Source organism: Myxine glutinosa, chromosome 2 (assembly GCF_964187855.1).
Source record: "Myxine glutinosa chromosome 2, kmMyxGlut1.1, whole genome shotgun sequence".
NCBI classification, from domain to species: Eukaryota; Metazoa; Chordata; class Myxini; order Myxiniformes; family Myxinidae; genus Myxine; species Myxine glutinosa.
The window spans coordinates 260145463-260171593 of record NC_136262.1 but is presented as its reverse complement, the minus strand read 5'-3'; the positions used below and the strand labels follow the sequence as shown (position 1 = coordinate 260171593).

The 26131-nt window shown below is 49.7% G+C and overlaps 1 protein-coding gene across 2 annotated transcripts in view; it reads right to left on the bottom strand.

The window, feature by feature from the left end:
* The window catches only part of LOC137420613 (tyrosine-protein kinase Tec), an 80978-nt gene extending 65790 nt beyond the window's left edge, over nucleotides 1–15188 (bottom strand). The window contains exons 1-2 of one of the 2 annotated variants that reach the window (XM_068105824.2): nucleotides 15067–15188; nucleotides 13926–14079 (exon numbers count right to left, since the gene is read on the bottom strand). In XM_068105824.2, coding sequence (XP_067961925.2) covers nucleotides 13926–14069 — 144 coding nt within the window. In that variant the 5' untranslated portion in view covers nucleotides 14070–14079; nucleotides 15067–15188. The remainder of the gene's footprint in view (nucleotides 1–13925; nucleotides 14080–15066) is intronic. The other variant, XM_068105823.2, reaches the window with a different exon arrangement.
* Between the last annotated feature and the right edge of the window lie 10943 nt (nucleotides 15189–26131).

Here is a 26131-nt window from a genome sequence, read left to right as displayed (position 1 = left end):
ATTTCCATATATCTTTTCCATTCTCCTTCAATTCCATCTGGGTCGACAACGATCCGTCCCACTTCATCCTTCAAGCAACTCACCCCCATCACGTCACACCTCTCTCTCGCTATGTGCTTTGCAATCCCGAATACTGCTCTCTGACCCTCCTCTGAATCCAAGCGTTCTCCGAACATTTTCCCACATGCCTCCTGCGCCTTTGCCACCTCCCTCCCCGCAGCCTTCCTGGCTGCCTTACAACTTTCATGCTCTGCTGTTTCTGCTCCCGTACCCCCCGCCTTCTGCCACTCCTTGAACTTCTTCCTCCTCTCGTCAATCCTCTTTCCAACTTCATCATCCCACCACCATGTTTCCGAGTGCCTCGGTGGTCCTTTTGTCCATCCACATACCTCACCAACGGCTCCCAACAGACTAGCTTTCATTGACATCCAACCACTTTCAAGCTCAACCACATCATCCTCTACCCTACTCAGCCTCTCTTTTAATGCCTCCCTTACTGTCACCTCTTTCAACCTCCACACCTTCATTCTTGGTTGGTACTTCACCCGCCGAGCTCTCCTCGCACCTTTCATTTTTATGTCGCAGACAACCAAGTGGTGCTGTGAAACAGCCTCCTCCCCCGGGATCACCTTTGTGTCCCGGAGGTGCCCCCTATCTCGCCTCCGCACCATCAGGTAGTCAACGGTTGTCGTCGACCCACCTGACGTGTATGTAAGAAGCTTATTATCCTCTTTCTGGAACTGAGTATTACAAATCAACAAATCAGCTCCATCAGCAAACTCCAAAATCCTTTCACCTTCTCCATTTCTCACACCATATCCGTAACCCCCATGAACTCCCTCAAAACCATCCATACTCCTTCCCACATGTCCATTCAGGTCTCCTCCCACCACAACAACCTCTTCATCTTTCACGTTTTCCATCAGCTTCTCTGTCGCACACCAGAACTTGTCCTTCTCTTCATTGCTTCGACCAACCTGCGGAGCATATCCCGAGATGACGTTCACCAAGAGCTTTCCAATCATCATTTTCACCATCATCAACCTATCACTCACTCTAGTCACACTCACCACACTGTCTACAAACTCCTCAGAAAACAGGACACCAACACCATTCACGCCCTCCGGGCACCCTTGCCACACAAACTTGTATTTCTGTCCCTGCCTACCCTTCACCATTCTCACACCACTTCCCTTCCATCTCGTCTCTTGCACACAACATATGTCCACTCTTCTTCTGACCAATACTTCCACCACTTCTCCTGATCTCCCTGTCATTGTCCCTACATTCCATGTCCCAAACCTCAGAAACCGATCTCCACTTCGGGATGCACCCTGCCAATATGTAGTTGTAATTGTCATGGTTCTCTTTTTGAGGCAATGTTTTTTATGGCCGGATGCCCTTCCTGACGCCAACCCTCTTAGTCGTCTCTTACGACACGCAGGGATACGGTGTACCTATTCTGACCAGGGTACACACTGGGAAACGTTTAAAACATGGAAATTCTGGGGGGGGGGGGGGGGGGCGTCGTCAGCATCACGGCTGCAGTTTAAACATATTCCAACAATATCCAAACAGAACCATGAAAACCATGAAAAACAATCTGGGAAAAGTCTCCAAGCGAGAACGTGGATTTGAGAAGGAAGGAGCAGAGGCGGGAGAGAAACGAGATACAGGGGGCGGGGCACAAGCCGAGACGAGGAGGAGAGCGAACAAACGTGTCCGGGAGGGGAGAAAGAATCAATATAGAATTATTTGTCTCGGGAGGTGAGGTGAGGGGGAGAAAATAAAATAAAAGAAACAAGCAATGCAGCGGAGGAAATAACCCAAACCGACAAAACACTGACGGGGGAGGGAAGCCCCAAGTTACCAGGCCGCGCACGAGGTACGACTCAGAAAACGATTAACTACACACAAGTTTGTACGAATTACAAACCAATACCAACCAGAAACACACAATAACACGTACACAGCAAAATAACCAGTGGAAATTTGACAAAGACAAGAATGGGAAAACACTTAAACTTCGATGCCGTGGAGAGCTTCACTTCACTCGCCCGAGGAACCGGAAATCCCGGAGTTTCTGAATGCACTGTGTGTATATATATATATATATATATATATATATATATATATATATATATATACATATATATATATATATATAATCAACGACATAACAGCGTGACGAGCGCTGTCCCGATCTCCTGTGGACCAAAGTTCGAGACCAAAGCGTCACCCTAGTCCAAGACGAACGAAAGTGTATATGTGTGTGTATATATATATATATATATATATATATATATATATATATATATATATATATATATGTATATATATAATATATATATATATATATATATATATATATATATATATATATATAATATATATATTATATATATATATATTATATATAGAAGAGTATTGATGAAGAGTGTTGTATCATATATGATGATATATTATGATTGATATCATATATCATATTGACAGACATCATCATATTAAAGCGCGGCGTTACGCGCGCTGCTTGTGAGCAAGGAGGAAGCGGACAAGCGGTAACATATAAACGTCTTTATTGTAAGACTACACTGTAACACTGTACCGCTCCGGGCTGGGCGCCCGGTGTATCTTGAGGCCACGCCTACCCCTCGGACGTGGCCACCGCCCACTTGGTGCGTGGAATGATGTCACCACGCCAGTGGGCTTTTGTGTCCGCCACACGCGCCCCCCCAGAATTCCCGCGCACCTGGAGGGCCAGTTTGCGGGGCAGACGAATGACCCGGCCGAAGCGCCCCCTGGCGATCGGCGGCGTCCGGGGTGCAGGGATGCCAGGTGGGATGCCCCTGGCTGCTCCTGGGATGGGTGCAGGACCGGGGGGCGGCGTGGCGGCGGGGCTGGGCGGTGCCGGGGGTCCGCCCGCAGGAGGGCGGCCCCGACGTGGGGGTCGGGCCACTGGCGGTGGATGGTCCACATCGAGGTGGGCCGGCTTGAGGCGGTCTACCGAAACGCGGTCAGGAGTACCGCCGATGTCCAGGGTGAAGTGCTTCGCCCCGGTCTCCAGCACGCGGAAAGGCCCGTCGTACGGGGGCCGCAGTGGTGTCCGATGGGCATCGTGGCGGACGAAGACGTACTCCGCCGTGCGAAGCTCCGGGGCGACGTGCGTCGGTGGGTGCCCGTGGCATGCCGTTGGCACCGGGGCGAACCTCTGGGCGGTCTCTTGCAGAGCGGAGCGCTGCTGTGCCGCGGACCATGGTGCCGTGGAGTCGGGGAGGAACTCGCCCGGCATCCGCAGCGGTTGCCCGAAGACCAACTCCGCCGCGGATGCGCGCAGGTCCTCCTTGGGCGCCGTCCGGAGGCCCAGCAGGACCCAGGGGAGCCTGTCGACCCAGCCGCTGTCGCGGAGGGTGGCCCGGAGCGCGGCCTTCAATGAGCGGTGAAATCGCTCACACAGGCCGTTAGCCTGGGGGTGGTAGGCCGTGGTTCGGTGCAGCCGGACCCCGAGCCCCTGCGCAACCGCCCCCCAGAGCTCCGAGGTGAACTGGGGGCCGCGGTCGGATGAGATGTCTGAGGGGGCGCCGAACCGGGCGACCCAGGTGGCGATGAAAGCCTGCGCGACATCGGCCGCCGTTGTCGACGCCAAGGGCACGGCCTCCGGCCACCGGGTGGTGTGGTCCACCATGGTGAGGACGTGGGTGAAACCCCGCGAGGGGGGCAGAGGTCCCACCAGGTCCACGTGGACGTGGTCAAACCGGCGTTCCGGCACCGTGAACGGGGCCAACGGGGCCTGGGTGTGCCGGTGCACCTTGGCGCGCTGGCACGCGAGGCATGTCCTGGCCCAGCCGCGGACGGCCTTCCGGAGGCCATGCCAGACGAACTTGTCGGCGATCAGCCTTTGGGAGGCCCTCGCGCCCGGGTGGGACAGGCCGTGGATGGCGTCAAACACCTGGCGCTGCCAGCCCGCGGGCACAATGGGGCGAGGACGCCCGAGGGAGACGTCGCACAAGAGGGCCGCGCCCGCGCCGTCGAACGGCACCTCGGTGACGCGGAGGCCCGTGACGGCGGTCCGCAAGGCCTGGACGTCGGGGTCAGCGGCCTGGTCCGCTGCCATCTGGGCATAGTCGATGCCGAGGTGGACTGCGTGGGCGACGGCCCGGGAAAGGCAATCCGCCACCGGGTTGTCCTTCCCCGCGACGTGCTGGATGTCCGTCGTGTACTCGGACACGGCCGAGAGGTGACGCTGCTGCCGGGCCGACCACGGCTCGGTGACCTTGCCCATCGCGAAGATCAGCGGCTTGTGGTCGACGAAGGCAGTGAACGCCCGGCCCTCGAGCAGATGGCGGAAGTGCCTGACCGCCAAGTGAAGTCCGAGCAACTCGCGGTCGAAGGTACTGTAACGGCGTTCGGGCGGGCGAAGCTGCCGGCTAAAGAACGCCAGCGGTTGCCAAGCTCCACGCACCCATTGCTCGTGCACCGCGCCCACCGCGTAGTCCGAGGCATCGGTGGTGAGGGCGATCGGTGCATCGGGCGCCGGGTGCGCGAGCATGGTGGCGTTAGCCAAGGCGAGCTTCGCGCCCGTGAACGCCGTGTCCATCTGCTCGGTCCAGGTAACGTCGCCTTTGCCCGGCTTACCTCGGAGAGCTTCGTGCAGGGGGCGCAGGAGCTGGGCGATACGGGGCAGGAACCGATGGTAAAAGTTCACCATGCCCAGGAACTCCTGCAGCCCTCTGATCGTGCGGGGGCGCGGAAACCCCTTCACCGCCTCCACCTTGGCCGGCAGGGGGACGGCTCCGTGCCTGGTGACACGGTGCCCCAGAAAATCGATTGTGGCGGCGCCGAACCGGCACTTTGCGGGGTTCACAATCAGGCCATGCTGGCCCAGGCGTTCGAAGAGCGTGCGGAGGTGGCGTAGGTGCTCTTCGCGGGACGCGCTGGCGACGAGGATATCGTCCAGGTAGACGTAGACAAAATCCAAGTCGCGCAGGACGCTGTCCATCAGTCGCTGGAACGCCTGAGCCGCATTCTTCAGACCGAAGGGCATGCGCAGGAACTCGAAGAGTCCGAATGGCGTGATGACCGCCGTCTTCGGGACGTCCTCCGGCCTGACGGGGACCTGATGGTAGCCGCGTATGAGGTCCACCTTCGAGAAGAAGGACCTGCCCGCCAAACGGGCGGAAAAGTCCTGAATGTGGGGGACGGGGTAGCGGTCGGGAGTCGTGGCGTCATTGAGACGGCGATAGTCCCCGCACGGTCGCCATCCCCCGCCGGGCTTCGGCACGATGTGCAGCGGCGACGCCCAAGTGCTCTCTGAGCGCCGAACGATGCCGAGTCGCTCCAGGGTAGCGAACTCCGCTTTTGCCACCGCCAGCTTCGTCGGCTCGAGGCGGCGTGCCCGGGCGTAGACCGGTGGCCCGACGGTGGGGATGTGATGGGCCACCCCGTGTTTGACGGCCCCCGCCGAGAAGGTGGGCCGCGTGAGGGCCGGGAAGCCGGCGAGGAGGCGGGTGAATGCGTCCGCTGCCGGAAGCGTACAGACCAACGTAGCCGGAACCGAATCGTTCGGCAAGCCGCTTGGCAAGCCGCTCGTTGAGCTGGGCAACGCACATGCGAGCGAGCTGAACGTCTCGGCCTGGACAAGCCGTCTGCGCTTGACGTCGACCAGGAGCCCATTAGCGCACAGGAAGTCCGCGCCAAGCAGTGCCATGGGCACGTCGGTGGTGACGAACGTCCATCGGAAAACCTGCCCTCCAAACCGCAGAGAGAGGCAGCGTTTTCCGTACGTACGGATGGGCGTCCCGTTCGCGGCAAGCAGCGCGGGGCCCCCACCCGCGGCGTGCTTGTCTGACGTGCCGGCGGGAATGACACTCACCTGTGCTCCCATGTCGCACAGGTAACGGCGCCCGGAGAAGGTGTCCGTTATGAACAGCAGGCTGCTCGAACGGCCGGCGCTCATCGCCACAATTGAGCGCCGGCCCGGGCGTTTCCCGACCCGTTGAAGGAGCACGGCGGATGACACCGCCGAGCTTCGTGGCCGAACTTGGCGTGGAACCAGCACCAGGTGGTGGAGCTGGAGGAGCGCGGCTGGCTCCGCCAGGCCGGTGGAGTCGACGGGTTTCCCCGCGGTGGCGGTTTTCGCCGCGGCGGTGGGCGGGGCGTGGCGGCGTTCACGAGGTGCGTATCAGCATGCTGCTGAAACTCAGCGTGCTGTAGAAGATGATGCTGTGGAACAGCAGCGTCGAAGGCCGTGACGGCCACGCCAACGCTCGCCCGTGTGTCCGAAGCGGCGAAGTACTTGTCCGCCTCGGCCGCCAATGCTCGGGGTTCCGTTAGCCCGGTCCCGGCCAACGCGAGGCGAACCTGCGCTGGAAGTTGGCGACGGAAAAGCGCCCGGAATAGCGAACCGGGGGCTTCGTCGCCCAACAGTGACAGCATATGGTCCATTCGGACCGACGGGCACGTCTCACCGAGCTCGGGGAGATCCAGGAGGCGGTCGGCCCGTGCGTCGTCCGTGAGGCTGAACGTGGCTAGGAGTAGCCGCTTGAGTGCCTCGTACTTGTGGCCGTCCGGTGGGTGGCGAAGGACGGACACAACTCGAGCGGCCGTGCCGGGCCCGAGGGAGGCGACGACATGGCAGTAGCGCAGGTCGTCGTTGGTGAGGCGCCGAAGCTGAAATTGGGCTTCGGCTTGAACGAACCAGACCTCGGCCTGGGCCTCCCAAAATTCGGGAAGTTTAATCGCCATTGACTTGTCGTTGGCCATTGCAATGGCGTCGTGTTCGGAAGGATCGCTACGGCAGATCCAACGTCGAGGGTCACCAGTAAAGCGCGGCGTTACGCGCGCTGCTTGTGAGCAAGGAGGAAGCGGACAAGCGGTAACATATAAACGTCTTTATTGTAAGACTACACTGTAACACTGTACCGCTCCGGGCTGGGCGCCCGGTGTATCTTGAGGCCACGCCTACCCCTCGGACGTGGCCACCGCCCACTTGGTGCGTGGAATGATGTCACCACGCCAGTGGGCTTTTGTGTCCGCCACAATATCATATATAGAAGAGTGTTGTGGCCATTGATGATGCATGATATTGCGATTGGGCATGTAAAGAGGATGGAGGTTGTGGTGAGCGGGTTTATGAGGAGGTGGTTGAGAGTGCCACGCTGTTTGACGAACATTGCCTTTTATGGTCAGGGTGGAAAACTCCAGTTTCCCTTGACATCATTAACCGAGGAGTTTAAGGTGGTGAGGGTGTGGGAGTTCATGATGTTGCGGGATTGAAGTGATGCAGTGGTGAAGAATGCTCTCCCAGAGAAGAAGGGAAGTCGGAAGTGGATTGCAAGAGCAGAGGTGGACGAGATGGAGGAGCGGTTGCAACAGGAGGAGGTCATGGGGATGGTACAGCATGGGAAGCATGGCTTGGGGTGGATGGAGCATTTCCTGTTGCGGGCAACGTATGATGTGCTTCCGTCACCAGTAAACTCGAGATTGTGGGGGTTGTTGTAGGAGGAGAGATGTTATTTGTGTGGAGGTGTGGGAACGGTGCAGCATGCACTGAGTGCATGTTCAGTAGCATTGGCAGCAGGACAATACAGGTGGCGACATGATCAGGTGCTGGCATGCAGATGTGCAAGATGGCGGTGGTGGTGCAGATGGTGCAACAAGAGGTGCTGAGGTCGAGAGAAAGAAGAGTGGAGAAGGAGACTGATGGGGGAGAGGTGTGGTTTGTCAAAGAGGGCCAAGTGGTAAGAGGTGGAAAGAGGAGGATGTGGAAAGCAAGAGGGCTGTCAAATGCTTGTGATTGGCAGGTGGTGGTGGACCTGAAGCCACAATTGGTATTCCCAGAGGAGATCTGTGTGACAAGGTTGCGGCCTGACATTGTCATTTGGTCAGGTGGAACAAGACAGGTCATCTTAGGGGAATTGTCGGTACCTTGGGAAGATAATATGGAGGAGGTGCACGAGAGGAAGAGAGGAAAGTACAGTGAGCTGGAGGCAGAGTGCCGGGAGAAGGGTTGGCGAGTTTCGTGTCAGCTATTTGAGGTGGGGTGTAGAGGGTATATTGGCAATTCCTTTTCTGGATTTCTTGCTCGGCTGGGAGTGTGTGGGACAGAAAGAAGGAGGATGTGTGACAAGGTGGCCCAGGCTGCCTTGAAAGGCTCATTTTGGATATGGAGGAAGTTTATGGAGGCACGTCGAACGGTGCAGGTTGGTTGTGTGTGTTTTTTGTTTTTTATTTTTTTTTGTTACGATTATTATTTCTTATGTTGTGTATATGAGTGAGTGGGTGAGGGTGTGTGTTTTTGCAGGAACTAATTTTTGCATGAGTGTGTGTTTATGTATGTTGAGTGGTGTATGTTGTAAGGGTAGGTGGTTGGTTGAAGTTGTGTGTGTATGTATGTGTGTACGTATGTGTGTGTGTGTGTGTGTGTGTGTGTGTGTGTATGTATGTGTGTGTATGGGTGTGTATGGGTGTGTATGTGTGTGTATGAATGATCTGGTGTGTTTTGTTGGTGAGTGGTGAAGGGTATAAAGGTGGGTGTTTGAGTGTTCCACCATGTTTGTTTGGTGCTGTGGATTCTGGATGTGGAGGTGTTGTTGTTGTAGTCTGCCTTCGCACTGGCTGGGGGTGGGGGTATGTACGCATCCAGGTGTAGTTGCTGCATGTGGATGTGTATGTGCCCCTGCTGGCCCACCTTAGCTGACCGTATCGAGGTTGAAGGCCCGAAACTGGATGATGCCAAGGACCTCGACTGAGGACCCGGTCAGTGCCGCACACTTGTGACCAGGTTTGTTTTGAACTTATGTTTATATATTGTTACGTGCTCCTCCCCAGACCCCGGTTACGGTGTACCTCCGAGCCCCGAGAGGAGTCACGGCAGAAAGATGTGTTATTCTGTATGTCGAAGATCAATGGTGAAACCACACCAATTGTTACCAACAAACAAGTGTTGTATTAAGATCACACAAGAATAACAGAACAACAACAATAGTAATCAATTGTGCAACCAATATATATTTCATATGATGGTACCATCAGGTTCGTACAATATAACTCACTGTGCTCCAAGTGAGCGAAAAGAAGAACATTCCCCAATGTCTCTATTCCGGCATCAAGCCAAAGTCGATCCGCTCCAGCGATCATCAGAACGATGTCTAATCAAGATCAGAATCCTGTTTGGATGACAGTCACAGTCACGCGGCCAAAGCTGCGCAGAGGTGCCATCAAGGCGACTGGGAAATCACACCCTCGGGTATGGACACACCACGGCTCCCAACCGGCGAACCGCAGATTTCCCACTCAAAAGCCACGTTGCACACGGACACCAGATTAACGTCTGAATGTGGTGACAATGGTTAAAGCGAAGTGAAAAACCTTGAGCGAAGCGCAAAGCGCGCGAGTCAAAATGGCCGACGGTCCGTTCTCGAGGCGTAATGGCACTACGATGATTCTCCTCGGAATCAACCGCAAAATCTGACACGTAGGTTGATCTGTCACAGTGATAACAACTCTGTCGCAGGAATCCCTTTCCTGAGAAACCCAAAGTTCACTCATGACTCTCGTTCACCAATCGTTCGCTCCAGACCTCGAAGCAGCTAGGCTTCTTCTCCGACTCACTCGCTCCGCCTTTTCTTCCTCTTCTTCGTCGTCCGGTTCCGGTTTCATTTAAAGCATTAACTTTTTACCTTTTGAGAATAGTAATATCTATTTCCCTTAAGGGGGCATTATACCATTGAAGGCAAAAAAAAAATTTTTTTTACAAATATACAAATGCATCAATTAAAATGTTTGTTTCCTAGTATTGTATATACTAGGGCATGCCCGTACTATATCTATATCTAAAATTATATCCCCCCCCTCTATTTACATGAAATGGTTTGGTCCAAAGCGAACGGCTTGCGAGTACGGTGACAATCCCCCCCCTCTATTTACATGAAATGGTTTGGTCCATTCGCAAAGCCAAAGCGAACGGCAGTTACGAATCGCAGTTACGATGAATCGCAAATTAGTTTTAATTAGTTTTAAAACATAGTTTAACGGCAACATAGTTTGCCGACGGGAAATAAATGAATACGCTCTCAAATGTGCCATCCGAGGCAGAGTCTGTTCGCCACGTTCGGCACACGTGATAGCTCGCTGCTCTCTGATTGGTTGAATCGTTTTTTGGACATAGCTCGGTAACTACTTCTGCGATTAATTTAAAACCTTGAAAAGGCACATCCTCGGGTCCCCAGCAATATACCTGGCAAGTTTCAAGTATATCGGACCGGTAGTTGTCGAGAAACAGCGGTCACAGACAAACATACAAACATACAAACAAACATACACACAGAGATTAGTGGAATTATAGATAGATGTACCAAGTTTGAACGTAAATGGACTTGTCATAGAGAAGATATAAGCTGTAAAGTGGTAATTCATCATTTGTATGCATCTGGTTACCATGGTAACCATGCATAATATAATGCTATGTAATGTATACCAATGTAATGTTCATATATCAAGCAACATGTACATATATAGTTTTGCATATTTTCAATCAAGACATTTTATCAAAAAGTGCATTACTGTGATTCAGTGTTGTTTTTACTGTGTTCAGTGTAATGCTCCCCATTCAGAACTATGTTCAACTTGTTTCCATGGAAACCAGAAAAATGAAAATTTTCAAATATCTTTAAGTGGCAAAAGGCACAAGTTTCATCAAATTTGATCAGTATTTGTGACTTTTAGAGCTTGGACGTCGTCCAAACTGATGTTTATGGGTCACGTCATGTCATAGGTCATGACGAGGTCATTTTTCAGACATCGTCAAAACCCATAATATATGTGTTGAGGTTTGTTACTTACTGTCTACACACCAAGTTTCAGCCTTCGAGCTACATTAGGAAGTACCAGATTGACAAAAATTGATTTTTCAATATGGCCGCCCTGCCGCGCCCATTTTGGGGCATGCAATGCCCAAATGCAATTCCAAACTAGTTTCTGTCTTAAAGATGCTGCATAACAAGTTTCATTAAATTTAATCAATATTTGTGACTTTTAGAGCGTAGACGTCGAATTGTTTACAGACGACAGACAGACAGACAGACAGACGGACGACAGGAGACGGACACTGGGTGTCGACAAAAACTCAGCTGGACATAGTCCAGTTGAGTTTAAAAAGGTGGAAAACCTGGAGTGTGTGTGGGAAGTGGGGGTGGTCAAATTTAATATCCAGGTCTGCAAAGTGGATTCCTCAGATTTACCGACTGAGATACTACAAGGAACCTCTGAAATAACAGTGCTGCATCAATGGTTCGATCCTTGGTGACTGACGGCTCGGGCTGATGCTAGTGCCCTCACTGCAGTGTATCGTTTGTGCCAATATGAGAAGACAGATTGTCCTTCCATTTTCTTCACTGTGTTTCTGCCAACAATGAAAAGGTCCTGCACATTGACATCCTCATCAGCATTTATCCCTGTGATGATGTTGCAAAGGGTCACCTCATCCGAGAATGTAGAATGCTGTTCAAGCTTTGTGGCAATTTTGGCCAAGTCCATCTTGTCCCTGTCTATTTGTGACGAAGATGCCTCTTTGTGCTGTTCGCTCGTTGTATATAAGGTTCGACAGAATTCCTACATGACGTAGTTTTAGGCGGAGGATACAGGAGAAGACATTGTCCAAACAGCTCGTTGATGTTCAGTCATTCCACTTCCTCTTGTCAGGCCCCCTGTACTTTTAAAGGACCGCATCAGGGTCTGTTCGATCACCAAGTCTAATCCAAGGCCAGCCCAGTATTGGTCGGTGCGTCGGATCACATGGAATCCATTTCTGAATTTCGAAAATACTGCAGAGTTTTCAGTTTCTAACGCCTGCATCTTCTGCAGGTAAAGATAAGCAGACTTTAGATAGTGGGATGTCCAGCAGCAGCAAATATCAGTAAGCAGTCAGATAGAGCGTCAGGGTGCATTTGCCACGACCCTGTGTGATCGGCCTCGACAATCATTCAGACTTTTTGGAAATTAGTGTATGGGAAATCCGTTTGATACAATCACTTTTGAGTAATGTTCCCAAGTATATTTCACTCGTATCTAACATAGTATATTGTCTGCCAAGTTCTTGCATGCGGATCTCAAATCCTGGCTCATCTGCAATGAATTTAGCTGCGATCTGGTGCATCAGACACTGACAAACAAGGAGGTGTCCCCGAAATGCGCGCTGCACAGCTTTTCCATTCATCATGTGCACCACAGCGTTTTCACCATAAATCGTCTCCAAGACGTCTTTCAGGCCACTCCAATTCATCAGTACTCTTATGGTCCCCAACAGATTCATGAAGGTATGGAAGGTCCCAAGTAACAGCACAACATCTCTAACTGGGCTATTGTTTGGAACCTCATGTATTATCTCGGAAGCTTTCCAAAAGAGTGGCTGGTCGAAAGTGACAACTGGTGAGTTGTTATGCTTAGAAGCAAGTTTGCAAATGTACTCTAGTGTGGAGAAGATACAGTGCATTCAGAAAGTATTGTCGCGCAATCCCTTCGGTGATTACCGGGGCTCGCGGATGACCAAACGGCTTTAATGGAGGCGACGATCAAACACGGATTCGGCTATAAAAGCACGGGAGGAAGAATGAAGAAGAGGCGGCAAGCGCGTACCTGTAGCGATCTGACTGCAGCTCCAATCCTGCAGGGGATTAACTCAAACAAACGCAAGATTTGGAAGGGAAAAGAAAATAATACAAGGGTTTATTTTACAATGAATAGCGGGACAGGAAAATATGCGCTGGTAAAATGTGCTAATCGGGACGTCCCCACTCACACTTCGGATAAGAGACAAAGGAAAATGAATTAATAAAATAAATCATCGTGTACTTGTGAAATGTAGGGTGCGGCCTTATCTGTCAGTAGTCTGCAGTGTGTCATCCGGAATAATCTAGGCTCCAGTGGCGCGAAGAAACCTCTGTCCGCCTTGCTCGCGCGCTCTGCTAGGCCCCGAGCGCATGCCGCCAGGTAGGCCCCGGCCTCGTCTGCTCAGCGGCACGCCTCGCTCGCAGCCCGTGTGCCGCGCACGAGGTCCCGCTCGCTCCGAGCACCGAGCCAATCCCTGGAAAAGCTGCATTCCCTAAACCTCCTAACTCTCACAATTTGTCAACAACCTATCTTGGACACATCGGATTGCGGAATTGGCCTCAACATCAGGATGATGCGTCGATATTCCCCGCAGAGGTAAACCCATCCTGAGTCACTCATAGCTCATTACAGTGTATATGATCTTCATCCAAAGTATCTTGGACAATGGGTCCTCAATTTCGGAGAATGCAGCTACTTCCCATCTTGCTCCCCTGGTGGAAACTGAATCCATAGCTTTCTGTGTTGTTACTGCCATCTTGGAGCAGAGGGCTAAGTCTTTAGTTTCTGTTGAGTCTTTCACTTTTCCATTCCTTCACTTCTGGCCTCACTCCTCCCACCATCCCATCCCTCTTTCCCCTCCAAGCCCACAAAGGTAGCATGCCTTATACCTGAATGCCACACCTGGTTACCTTCCCGAATTCCAAGCTGAATGCTCACCTCCATTCACTTCATCCCTCCATTCTTTCATGTGTGGAACTGACTTCCTGTATGTGATATCTCCTGCCTTTCCCTCCAATTCCCTTGAAGAGTGCTGCCCATCGTCACCTCATAATCCCATACCCATACCTGTCTCTTCTACTCTCGCTGACCCCAACCCCAACCCGCCCATTTCCTTTCTACCACTCACCCACTCCTTTTTGGCTCTCTGTTCCCCATTGATCCGTTGAACCTGCTGCCCTTCTGTAGTTCAGGAACCAAACATTACGAAACCTCCTAAACCTCTTAATCCAAAAAATTCAAACACCAGGAGCTCTTGGCACAACTTGCGCCATGCGGTCAGAAGCCGAGCTCACCTGCACATCCTTGCTATGCGTGCTCACCTCCAATGACCCTTCGTAGTAGCAAAGCCGTGCCCTGGTGAGCACGAACACGCGCTCCTTGTAGTTACACGGAGACGTGAAATTTCTCTGCTGAGACCTCTTCACCAACAGGGCCTGCAGCAGCTCCTCTCCACCAACACTCATGGCAGATGTACTGCACAGGGGGCATGAGGTTCCGCAAGGTTACCTCCTGCTGCAGCACTTACCCAAGGTGAACCAAAGATAACTCTGTAAACTTGCCATTTTAATAAAAACACAGTATATACCTGGTATTCTGACTATGTTGTTGTTACCTTTTTAAAATTAGCTGGAAACACTGACATAGGTGGCCCAACAGTGGAATTAAATACCACATCCGGGTGCAGAGATCATGCACCTAATACAGTGCAGACCCATGCATCCATGATTAGTTTCAGTACGAATTAAGACTCACATTGTAGTTATAACATTATACATTGATATCACATTTCCACATGAAAGTACAGGAAAAGTATTCACAGGAAACTTCATAACCATAACCTGTGTGTGCACACCTAACGCACACCAGTATCTCTCAAGGCCCACTGGGGTAGATGCTCAACTTGAATGAAGCAGCACAAGTTCGCAACCAATTTCATGTCAATAACATGTAATTTGTGTAAATATGTTACCGAGTCTTACTTTCTTAATATTTAATACTTGTCTGGAGGAATTATATTAGCAGCATACAGTTTGTTCAGTGATCTTCGAGAAGTACATTTTCCACCACCACCACCACTACTGATATGAGTATGACTAATGCGTCTTTGCCCCATTAATTGCAGCTTGTTGTGGGATCCGATTCCACTTAATTATTAATGAATCGTTAATGATCTGGGTCCACAAGTTCCGGTCTCGTTGGACCTTCGGGTGTGCCCCCTCTACCATTTCCCCATTGCCCTGGAGGAAACCCAGATTGCGGAGCAAAGGCCATGAAAAGCAACCCAATGTTGGCGAGGGACTAAATCCCAGTTCCTGGGAAGCCTTGGGAAGAGGAAGAGCCGTTAATAAGGAAGAGGGTTAATAGTTCCTCGAGGTAATATGCGCTTCCCAGGCCGCAGACAGGTAGACGCGCGTTCAGGGTTCCCACAGGTACGAGTAAAGAAATGCCGAGCGGACTCACCTCGCCCCCGTCTCGATGGCCGCAGCAGCCGGACTTGCTCAGAGGATCGATAATTGTCACTTGGTGGAGACGAACGTAACGGCACTTCCTCTTACACAGTCACGCGCACGGGAAGGAAAAGCGGTTTTTCCACAAAGCATGTGGCGAGGTCTCTCGACATTGGTCACAAACATATATATTATACTGTATATGAGATTAATATTCAGCTTTCTTTGGGTAGAACATGGGAGGAGTCAACACACACACACACACACAATCTCATATACAGTACACACACAAACATATATATATATATATATATATATATATATATATATATATATATATATATATATATATATATATATATATATATATATATATATATATATATATATATATATATATATATATATACAAAAAACCTATATACAGACTTGGCATTTAATATGGAATATTTTTTTTGCGGGGGTGAACTTACTTTTCAAGATGACTTAGACCCAAAAGTTCATTGGAATTATGTTGAAATTATTCTAGATTTTGTTAATGTGACCTTTAAAAGAAACAAAAACCACATTTGACCTTTCGAAACAAATAAATTGATCCTTGAAAGTGATGTAAACTCATATCGAACTCAATTCATGGACAGTACTGTGTTAAACCTCTGTACGTTTTCCAGAAGTATCTCTTTATTTTGCACATTAGCCACATTTTTTTTTAACAAAAACAAAAGTTAAATTACGACTGGGATTACGGACAGTAAAATTACAGTTCAGCACTTCGTGTAACCCCCACGAGCATTCAGGAGAGCACGTACACGTTGAGGCATGCTGTTCACGGGATTTGCCAAAGTTTGGACAGGAATCGCTTGCCATGCAGTGAAAATAGCCTGCTGCAATTCACGCACAGAGGTCGGCTGCTGGTCCAAGTTGTCGATTTGACGCGTTAATTCTGCCCACAAGTTCTCTATCGGATTCATATCCGGGGACATGGCAGGCCACTCCATATGCTCTACACCACGGTCAGCAAGAAAGTGTTGGATCATGCGAGCACGATGAGGCCGTGCATTGTCATCTTGGAAGACAAAGTTTCCTCGAAAGGCTGCACGAGCAAATGGAAGCAATGTTTCTTCCAGAATGGCCCTGTACTTGAACTGGTTCAGGTTTCCATTCAGAACAACCAGGTCAGTTTTGCCCCCTGCATGAAAAGCAGCCCAAACGGTCACCCCACCACCTCCAGCTTGGACTCTTGGCACTATACAATCTTTGTTGTAGGCTTCATGAACTTGTCTGCGCACTCGGACGCGGCAATCTTGATGATAGACCAGAAATCTAGACTCGTCACTGAAGATCACGTGATTCCAGTGTCCTGCCTGCCATTGACGGTGCTCTCTGGCCCACTGCAATCGGCGCTGGCTGTGGTTTCTGGTCAGGCGTGGCTTTCTCAGGGGACACCTGGCACAATAGCCAGCTTGAACCAGTCGTTGGTTGACTAGCCTTCTGGATACAGGCACATTTGTCAGTTGCTGCCACTCAGCCCTAAGCCGATTAGCTGACTTGGTATGGCCATTGCGGACTAACCAGTGCAGCTGGCGATCATCCCTCCTTGTGGTTCTGCGGGGACGCCCTGGCCTCGGTATTGGAGGAGGGACACCCCTCTGAGCATTTCGTTTCAGGATCTTTGACACCTGACCTTGAGTGATGCCATACTGCCGAGCAATAGCATGCTGTTTCATGCCGTAATTTCGTAAAGCCACCACTCCATGACAAACAGCATTGTCGAGTTGACGGACCATCTCCAGAGGAAGCGGCAATAACTTTTGTAGACATGCAGCAGTTGTTTTCCACTAATACAGAACGCAACAACCCTTATATACCCGACTGTGAAGCCAATCATCAAATGCACCTGTCCGTACATTTTGCCACGCCACCTGTGATATAATGTTGTTGTTGACTTCTTGCTGCGACAGACAATCAGTGACATGGTTCTTTTAAGAAATAAATCACCAAAGTGGAAAAGAAACTCACCAGATTGATATACTGAGTTAAGAAAGTAAACCCGTCAAGAAAAAAAAAATATTCCATATTAAATGCCAAGTCTGTATATGTATATATATACGTATATATATATATATATATATATATATATATATATATATATATGTATGTATGTATGTATATATATATATATATATATATATATACATACATACATATATATATATATATATATATATATATATATATATATATATATATATATATATATATATATATATATATATATATATACATACATACACATACATATATACAAATACATATATGTACATGGCAGTGACGTCATTACTTGCGCTCATTGAAAGCTGGAGAACTGCACATATATTTGGATATATATTGTTACGGCCCGCGGATAAGGATGTTGGTTTGCCGAGCGGATGGCACCGCGGCCTAACAGTTACCCCGACTAACCCGATTCCCGAACGTTGGCCGGATCGCGCCACAGATATTCAATATGGAAAAGACAAAAGCGACACGGTTGTGAAGAAGAAGAAGAAGTCAAAAAAAAGGTTGAAAATACTACTAAATTTATTCCTACTATATGCAGGCTCAAAATAACCAAGGAAGAAGGAAAGATAATAAAATAATATACAGAAGAATTAGAGACACAGTGCAAATTCCTTATACAAGCTTAATTAAATCCCCAGGGACAAAACAAACAGAACAAACTCACGTACACAAAAGGATGGAAAGGCAGGAGGTGGATGGCTGGAGGGAGAGGAAGGTCCAAGGGGGTCCTGCAGCACGATCGGCGCGTTTAGCAGCCGCCGTTCCTTCGTGGCCCTGCTCAAAACCGCCGTCCAGGCCCCAAGCGGCTGTTGTTGCTGCTGTGGCCGCCGCTGCTGCTGCTGTTGTCTGCTGCTGCAGCGGTGGACGTCGCGCGCTTTTCCAGGACTACAACAGGCTTCTTGCTGTTAACTACTGCTCAGTCCAACCTTGGCGAGCAAGGCGACGAATAGCAGGCTTTGTGCTTTCCGGGATGTCCTCTCCTTGGATGTTCTCTATGTTCTCTTTCTTGGTCCAACCACTCTTTCTCTCTCTTGGTCCAATCACTCCTCACCACCGACCACTCCCTTGCTTCTTGCGCGCGCGCCTTTATAACGCCTCCGGCGATCAAGCCGCCGGCCTTCAGGACACGCCCATCGGTGTGCTCACCTCGGCCCTGGTTGGTCGCGCGACCCTCTGGCTCCGCCCTTGATGACGACGGGCAGGCACGCCTTTCTTCCCCGACCCGAGCACATGTTCAATGGTGGTTTTGGAGGGGATGTAATTGGCAATCGAGGCTTGGCAATGATGAAAGGGGGGTGTGAAAGGAAATGGAGATTTTGGGAATGGGAATGGGGAATGAAGGGAATCTATCTATTTCACTTGGTGCAATGGAGTGTCATCTTAATGGGAGACAAGGCCTTACCCTAATACACATAATAAAGATATAACTATCAACCAGGGGGAAATCTATGATTGGCTGACGTGTATGCTTTATGGACTAATTATGGGACACCCTTTGACCTTTACACAACACTGGAGGCAGGAGGGTCCAGAATCAAGCAATATTAATAAACACACAATAAAAAAATACAATCCTAATATCCGCAACAATATATATCTATATATATATATATATATATATATATATATATATATATATATATATATATATATATATAATATATATATATATATATATATATATATATATATATATAATGGTATCTGTAATCTGGTTCTCCAACCTAATGAGCGGACAAGCAGCTTATCGCTCCCAGCAAGGTGCAGCAGCAGCTGTATGGGACACCTTTCTGGCGGTTCTCCACTGATGATATGAAGGTCGCATAGTGACTGATATGTATATATATATATATATATATATATATATATATATATATATATATATATATATATATATATATATATATATATTTGTTACGGATCCGGGGGACGGCACTCACGTTAGCAAGGGGGGGTTAATCCCCTTGTCCTGTTAAGCTGGCCGTCCGACCAGTCCTGGGGGTATGACGTCACTTCCGGTCGGTGGTGAGTAGGGTTGTAAGCCCAACCCGTCTTACTACCTAATTACCACCACCGGCCGTAAGCGAGGAAATACTCCCACCCAGGCCGCAGCGTGATTGGATTGCGCCGAGCGAAGCGAGCTGCGACTCGGGCCGTTAACACGAGACTAAACCCAATTATAGCGTTGGCCGAATCGTGCCACAGGTACTCAATCGGGAAGGGACTAAAGCGATCGGGGGAAGAAGAAACCAAAGTAAAGGAATCACAGGTATTTATTAATGATGTACATGAAATGAAGAGGAAACGAAAGAAGGGCATTTACAAGAAGAAGAAGCAGCAGGTACACAGGGCAGCCTTAAAGTCTTATATTATAACCCCGGACAAACAAACAGACTTACACGACAGGGAATGGCAGGAAGGAATGGCTGGAAGGAGGAGAAGGTCCAGGCAGACGGTAGGCGTCAAGGTCCGGCTCCAGGAGAGGACTCGCGTCGTGGCGGAAAACCCTGGCAGGCAGCGAGCGCGTATCGTGGACCGCGATCGGACGTCACATATATCGGGGAAACTGGGATACGGCGTACGTAATATGTGGCTCGTGCCAATATGTGGTTCGTATCATCAACGGTCTCCTGCATAGTCCGTTACCATCAGCAGTTCGTGGCGCAGCAAGTACCAAAATCAGTCCGTGGCGCACCCCCAGCTCCGCTCCAGCTTATCGACCCGAACTCCTTCTCACCTCATCTGCTGAAGCAGTCCCTCGCAGCTGCTTTTATTGTCCGTTGTTGTATCAAGCCGCCGGCTCCGATGACACGCCTACCGGTCGGCTCACCTCGGCGCTGGTTGGCCGGCAAGGGCTCGCTGGCTCCACCTCTGATGATGAGTTCACGTGACACACCTTGTTCTTGTGGTTCCGCCCCCTTTTTCCTCGGCTTGAGACCGCGTGCGTAATGGCGGCTTGGTGCCAGCAAACAGCCAAAGGCAAACGGCAGCGAACGCTACCCTACTGTTACTGCACTTTGACGAGCGGGAGAGATGATTGGGAAAATTGAAAGGGGCCTATCTTATTTGATTAATGCAACGCAGATTCAACTATTGGGAACAGATGCTTAACTGAAACACATAATTATGAAATAACTACAGAGAGGTGCTATGGTTCTCTACGTGTTGTACATGGACTAACTAGGGTGCGATCTTTAATAAAGCCAATTGATGGGGATATTTACAGGGGATCATTTATAAGGGAAACATTTACTCAAATTTACTCGTGAATGTTCTAAAAACCATAACTATATATATATATATATATATATATATATATATATATATATATATATATATAGATATATATATATATATATATATATATATATATATATATATATATATATATATATTGTTACGGATTCGGGGGTCGGCTCTCCCCTTGTCAAGGGGGAGGGGTTAATCCCCTTGTCCTTTAAGCTGGCTGTCCCAAGTCCTAGAAGCTACAATGCTCCTCCCGGTCGGTCTTGGGTCGGGTGATTGGTCAATTTGGGTCCCAAATACCTAATACCAACACCGACCGCGAGCAGGGAAATAACTCCCGCTCGAACCACGGACGTGATGGTAAATGCCGAGCGGTTAGCAGTCCGCGGTCCGAGCCGTTAACAGTAACTAAACCCGATTCTGAGCGGTTCCGATTGTGCCACAGGCACTCAATTGGGAAAAGACTAAAGCGATCGGATGGAGAGGAAACCAGAGTATAGGAAGAACAAAGGTAATTTATTTACAAACCAAAAAGAAGAGAAAAACGAAAGGAATATACAAGGAAGAAGAAGAAGCAGGACACAGGGCAGGCTTACCTATACAGTCTTAACTTACAACCCCGGACAAACAGACACACTCACACGGGATGGTAGCTGGTAGGGGGGGAAAGGTCCAGGCAGATGTCCAGGCTCCTCGTCCGGTCCCGACTCATGCCGTGGTGGTGATGGACAAAGGCAGCAGGCCGGCAGCGCGCCGCATGTCGTCGACCGCGAGCGGTCGTTACATATATCGGGGGGACTGGGATGCGGCGTACGTAATAAATGTATTTCGTGCCAAACGCTCTCTCTCTCCCGATCAATGTTCGTATCAAAAAGGGCAGTTCGTATCAAAGGGCAATCAGCGCCACTCAATAACTCCTCGTGCAGTCCGTGCAAAAAGGAGCTCGCCGAATGAAGTCCCGTAATCACGATGGTCCCCTGAACAGTCCTTGAGCAGTGCGCGTTCCCCAGCGAGTCCGTAAAAGGGCTTCACGCTCGCGCTTATATAACGCGCTCAAAGATCAATCCGCGCGCTTGGAAACCACGCCCGCCAGCGAGCTCACCTCAGCCCTGGTTGGCTGGTAAGGGCTTACCGGCTCCGCCTTTGACGGCTCGTTGACAAGCCACACTTTTTTTTTTTTTTGGACACTGAATCGAGGCTCGTGAAAGAGCTAACATTTACTTCACAAACAAATCAACCAGACAAACAAAATATATAAAAAGAGGGAGCGGAAGTCAAGATGGGGAGAGAAGGGGAAGCACACAAACACAACATTTGAGAGCAGGGAGGTGTGTGGAAGGGAGAGGGCTTGGGGGGAGGAGGCGTGGGAAGGGGGGGGGGAGGGGGGATGGAGAAGTATAAAACACAAGGACACCAAAGGACTTCCAGGACAGAAGTTGGTATTTCAAAAAAGTGGAATTGGGGTGAAATTAGTGGGGGTAGAAAAGATCAAGGTTTTGGATGGGGGAAGATAAGAGATGGTGGTGAACAGCTGTTTTAAAGACCTGGAGGGTGGAGTGGGATTGAAGAGAGTGAGGGAGTTTGTTCCAGAGGCGGGAGAAAAGAGGAATGGAGTGAAGGTGAGCAGAGAGTCTTGATTTTGGCAGTTTAACCATAAGAGGGTTGCAGGCAGATCTTGTGCGACCTTGTAGGAATATTTGCGGGACAGAGCCCAGAGAGAGCTCAGGGGGCAAGGCCAGAGATGAGTCGGTAGAAGAAGGAAAGACCATCAACCTGCCTGCGGTGAGTGAGTGAGAGGCCCTTGGAGTTAGCTTCATCACGGGAGATTCCAATGATTCTGAATGCTTTGGTTTCAACAGCGTGAAGACGAGCTAGGTGTGAGGCAGGAGCACCAGCCCAGAGGGGAGAGCAGTATTCCATTGAGCTGCGGATGAAAGCCTTGAATGTGGTGAGGAGCTCAGGTGTGCCAAGGAAGGACTTCGCACGACGGAGGATGCCCAGTCGGCGACTGGGTTTGGAGGCCAGATTTGAAATGTGGTTTTCCCAGGAAAGATCATGGCAGATAGTGAGACCCAAAAGCTTGAGTGACAGAACTTCTTGGAGAGGATTATTCAGAAAGTGGATGGGAGGGTTGTCCAGTCGGTCTTTACGGAGAGACATCGTAAGAGTGTGAGATTTGTCAGGATTGAAAGACATGTTCCACTTGTTTGCCCACTCTGTGATTTTGTCCAGGTCTGCAGAGAGTGAGGAGGCTGCAGACTGCCGATCTGAGGGATGAAGAATGGAGCGACAGAGAGTAGAGTCATCAGCAAAGAGATAGAGAGGATTTTCAAGAGAGTCAGAGAGATAATTGATGACGACCAGAAAAAGCGCAGGGCCCAGAACACTTCCTTGGGGAACTCCAGCCTGAACAGGAAGAGGAGATGAGAGAAACCCATTCAAGGCCACACGTTGACTACGACTAGAGAGGAAGTCCGCCAGCCATGCGTGGAGATTTCCATGGATACCAAAAGAGGAGAGTTTGGTGAGCAGAGCGGGGTGCCAGACCGTATCGAAGGCACATGATATGTCAAGGGAGACTGCTCTAATTTCCTGTTTGGCATTGAGGACCTCCATCCATGGCTGAGAAAGCAGAAGCAGCATGTTCAGAGTAGAGTGACCAGGTCTGAAACCAAATTGATGATCAGAGATCAAGCCATTGGAGAAGAGGAAAGATTTCATATCTGAAGCAATGATGGATTCCATGACTTTGCTGATAATTGGGAGAAGGCTGATTGGTCTGTAGTTGCTGAGATCTGTTTTTGCACCTTTTTTGTGCAAAGCGGTGATGTTGGCAGATTTCCAAGCAGATGGAAGATGACCTTGGGCAAAAGAGAGGGTGAAGAGAACAGAGAGACGGAGTGAAAGAGCGGAAGAACAGGATTTTAGGACCTGTGGGCTGATGCCGTCAGGTCCAGTTGCAGAATCAGAGTCGAGGGTTGACAGAAACTTTTCCACCTTGTCAGGAGGAAAGGACACAGAGTCCAGGAGCAGCTGGGTACGACTGGGTATGGTGGGTACAGAGAGGGATGGGTTTGGGACACAAGATTTAGAGGCAAACACAGAGTTGAGGCATTCAGCTTTTTCACGTGCGGAGTCGTGCGGCTTTTTCACGTGCGTGGAGAGTGTGGCCATTTGAGGTGAGGGAGGGGATGGAGGGGGAACAAACACCAGAAACAGATTTGACCAGACGCCACCAGGATTTGGAAGAGGGAGACAGATAAGAGAGTTCGGCCCTGAGAACGGAGATATGTTGATTCCTGGCTCTCCTGAGGGTGGACACACACTTGTTTCGGGCTTTGTGAAAGGAAATGAGATTGCCTTCCGTTGGATTTGCTTTCCAGGAGACGAAAGCAAGTTGTTTCTGGGCAATAGCCTCACCACAAGATTCCGTGTACCATGGATGGGAGGAAGGGTATGACAACTGAAGACGAGATGGGATAAATCTGTACATGAGAGAGAGCAATTTACTTTGGAAGAATTCCCAGGATGAGTTGATGTCAGAGGCCGTAGAGATGGGAGACCAGTCCAGATGATTGATGGCTGCTTGAAGACCGTGCCAGTTGGCCTGAGTGAAATGCCAGACTCGTCGACGCTGAGGAGGCTCTCTGAGAATGGTCAGAGAGATGTTCACTTTAACAAGCACATGATCAGAAGAGCCGATTGGAGCAGAAGAAGAGCAGCAGACATTTTCAGGGAAGTTCGTCATCACCAAGTCCAGAAGAGAAGATGCTCCGTTGACTGAGATCCGGGTCGGGAAATTGACAGATTGTGTCAGTCCCAGTGAGTCACAGAAGTACTTTGCTGAAGAGCCATGGCTGGTGAGAGAGGTACCCACACCCACCATCTGGCATGGTGACAGTTGAAATCACCACATATGAGGAAGAGAGGGTTGGGATGGGTAGATAGAAGTTGGTCCATATTATCAGACAGCGAGATGTAGATGGAGTCATCACTGTTTGGTGGACGGTACAACACATATATGAACAAAAGGTGGGAGCGAAGGGAAACCATAGCCAAAGGTATACCTGGGGGTGAGGTGGAGAGAGGGCAGTGCAGGGTGAGTGAGGAAGAGAGTTTTTTTATAAAGATAGCAAACCCACCTCCAGGACGAGGCTCAGGTCTATCATACCAGAGGAGGGAGTAACCTGGGAGAGATACCAAGGAATCAGAGACATCATGGAGGAAAGTTTCTGTTGAGCAGATCACGTCTGGTTTGTCAGAAGCAACCTGTATGGAGAGATCAGTCAAGTTTGAGCGAAGGCCCTGGATGTTTGAGGTCCATACTGTTAAAGAAGAGGAAGGGGGAGCGTCGGATACAGAACAGGGGGGGGGGGGGTAGGGTAAGATGTGGAAGAGGAGGAAGAGGTAGGGAGAGCTGTTGAAGGTGTGTCAGAGATTTCAGAATAGCTTGGAGAAAGGGAAGAATGGGGCGGACAAAAGGTTTGATGGTGATTGGGTGAGGCGCAGTGAGGTGTTATTTGAGGAGGGGGAGGAGTGAGGCAGAAGGTTGACGGAGATGAAGGTTAAAGTTGGAAGGGGGAAGAAGCGGGGAGGACGCTTTGAAGAGGAGGGGTGAGAGGGGAGTCTAGGAGGGGAGGAGCGAGGGAGTGTCTCGGAGGGGAGGGCTGTGGGGGGAGTTTAGGAGGGAAGGGGCAAGGGGGGAGATTTGAAAGGGATGGGTGATGGGGAAGATTTGGAGGGGAGGGGCAAGGGGGTAGATTTAGAGGGAAGGGGTGATGGGGAAGCTTTGGAGGGGAGGGGTGATGGGGAAGTTTTGGAGGGAAGGGGTGATGGGGAAGATTTGGAGGGGAGGGGCAAGGGGGAAGATTTGAAAGGGATGGGTGATGGGGAAGATTTGAGGGGAGGGGCAAGGGGGAATATTTGAAAGAGATGGGTGATGGGGAAGATTTGGGGGGAGGGGCACAGGGGTAGATTTGGAGGGGAGGGGTGATGGGGAAGTTTTGAAGGGGAGGGGTGATGGGGAAGATTTGGAGGGAAGGGGTGATGGGGAAGATTTGAAGGGGAGGGGTGAGATTGGATTTTGAAAAGTGTACGATTAATGGGAAACGAACATTTATTGCAAAATGAGTTTCTTGAGACATTCGAGTCAAAAATACGTTTGAGGACGCTGAAGGATGGGTGGAGTGCTGGAGAGTTTAGGTAATGTATGAAAGAGGCACTGTAAGAGATGGAATTTTTTTTTGGAATGAATAGATTTGGTGAGCAAGTCGAAAGCATCCTTTTATAGAAGAAGAAAAAGGTGTGAAAGAATACGACAGAATACAGTTCTTCAGTGGACAGTTTAAACATGTTTTAACAACGTGATCACAAACAACGTGGTCAAAGAACGAACTAACAAATAAGAACGAACAAACGGATAAGAACAGAGAAGGAAAAAAAATTTTTGGTTTTTTTTTTTGAGATTTTAAAACAAGGAAGTATGGGGTGAAAAGACCAGGAAAAACAGAGACCGAAAGTAATTGGAGCGCGATCGAAGAACCGCTGAGACAAAAACATAGCCTCAAGCCAAGGTCGGACACGGTAGCCTACTACACTAGGCCTCAGAATACGCGACACGAAATAACCGACGATTCTGTACACAGGTATGAAAAACCAACACCGAGAATCCTATTAAAGACACCCCAATAGGTACATACACCGAAAGAAAGATACAGTTTAGACAAAAACACAATTGTGAAAAATTACTTAACTTCGAAAGCGTGCGCGCA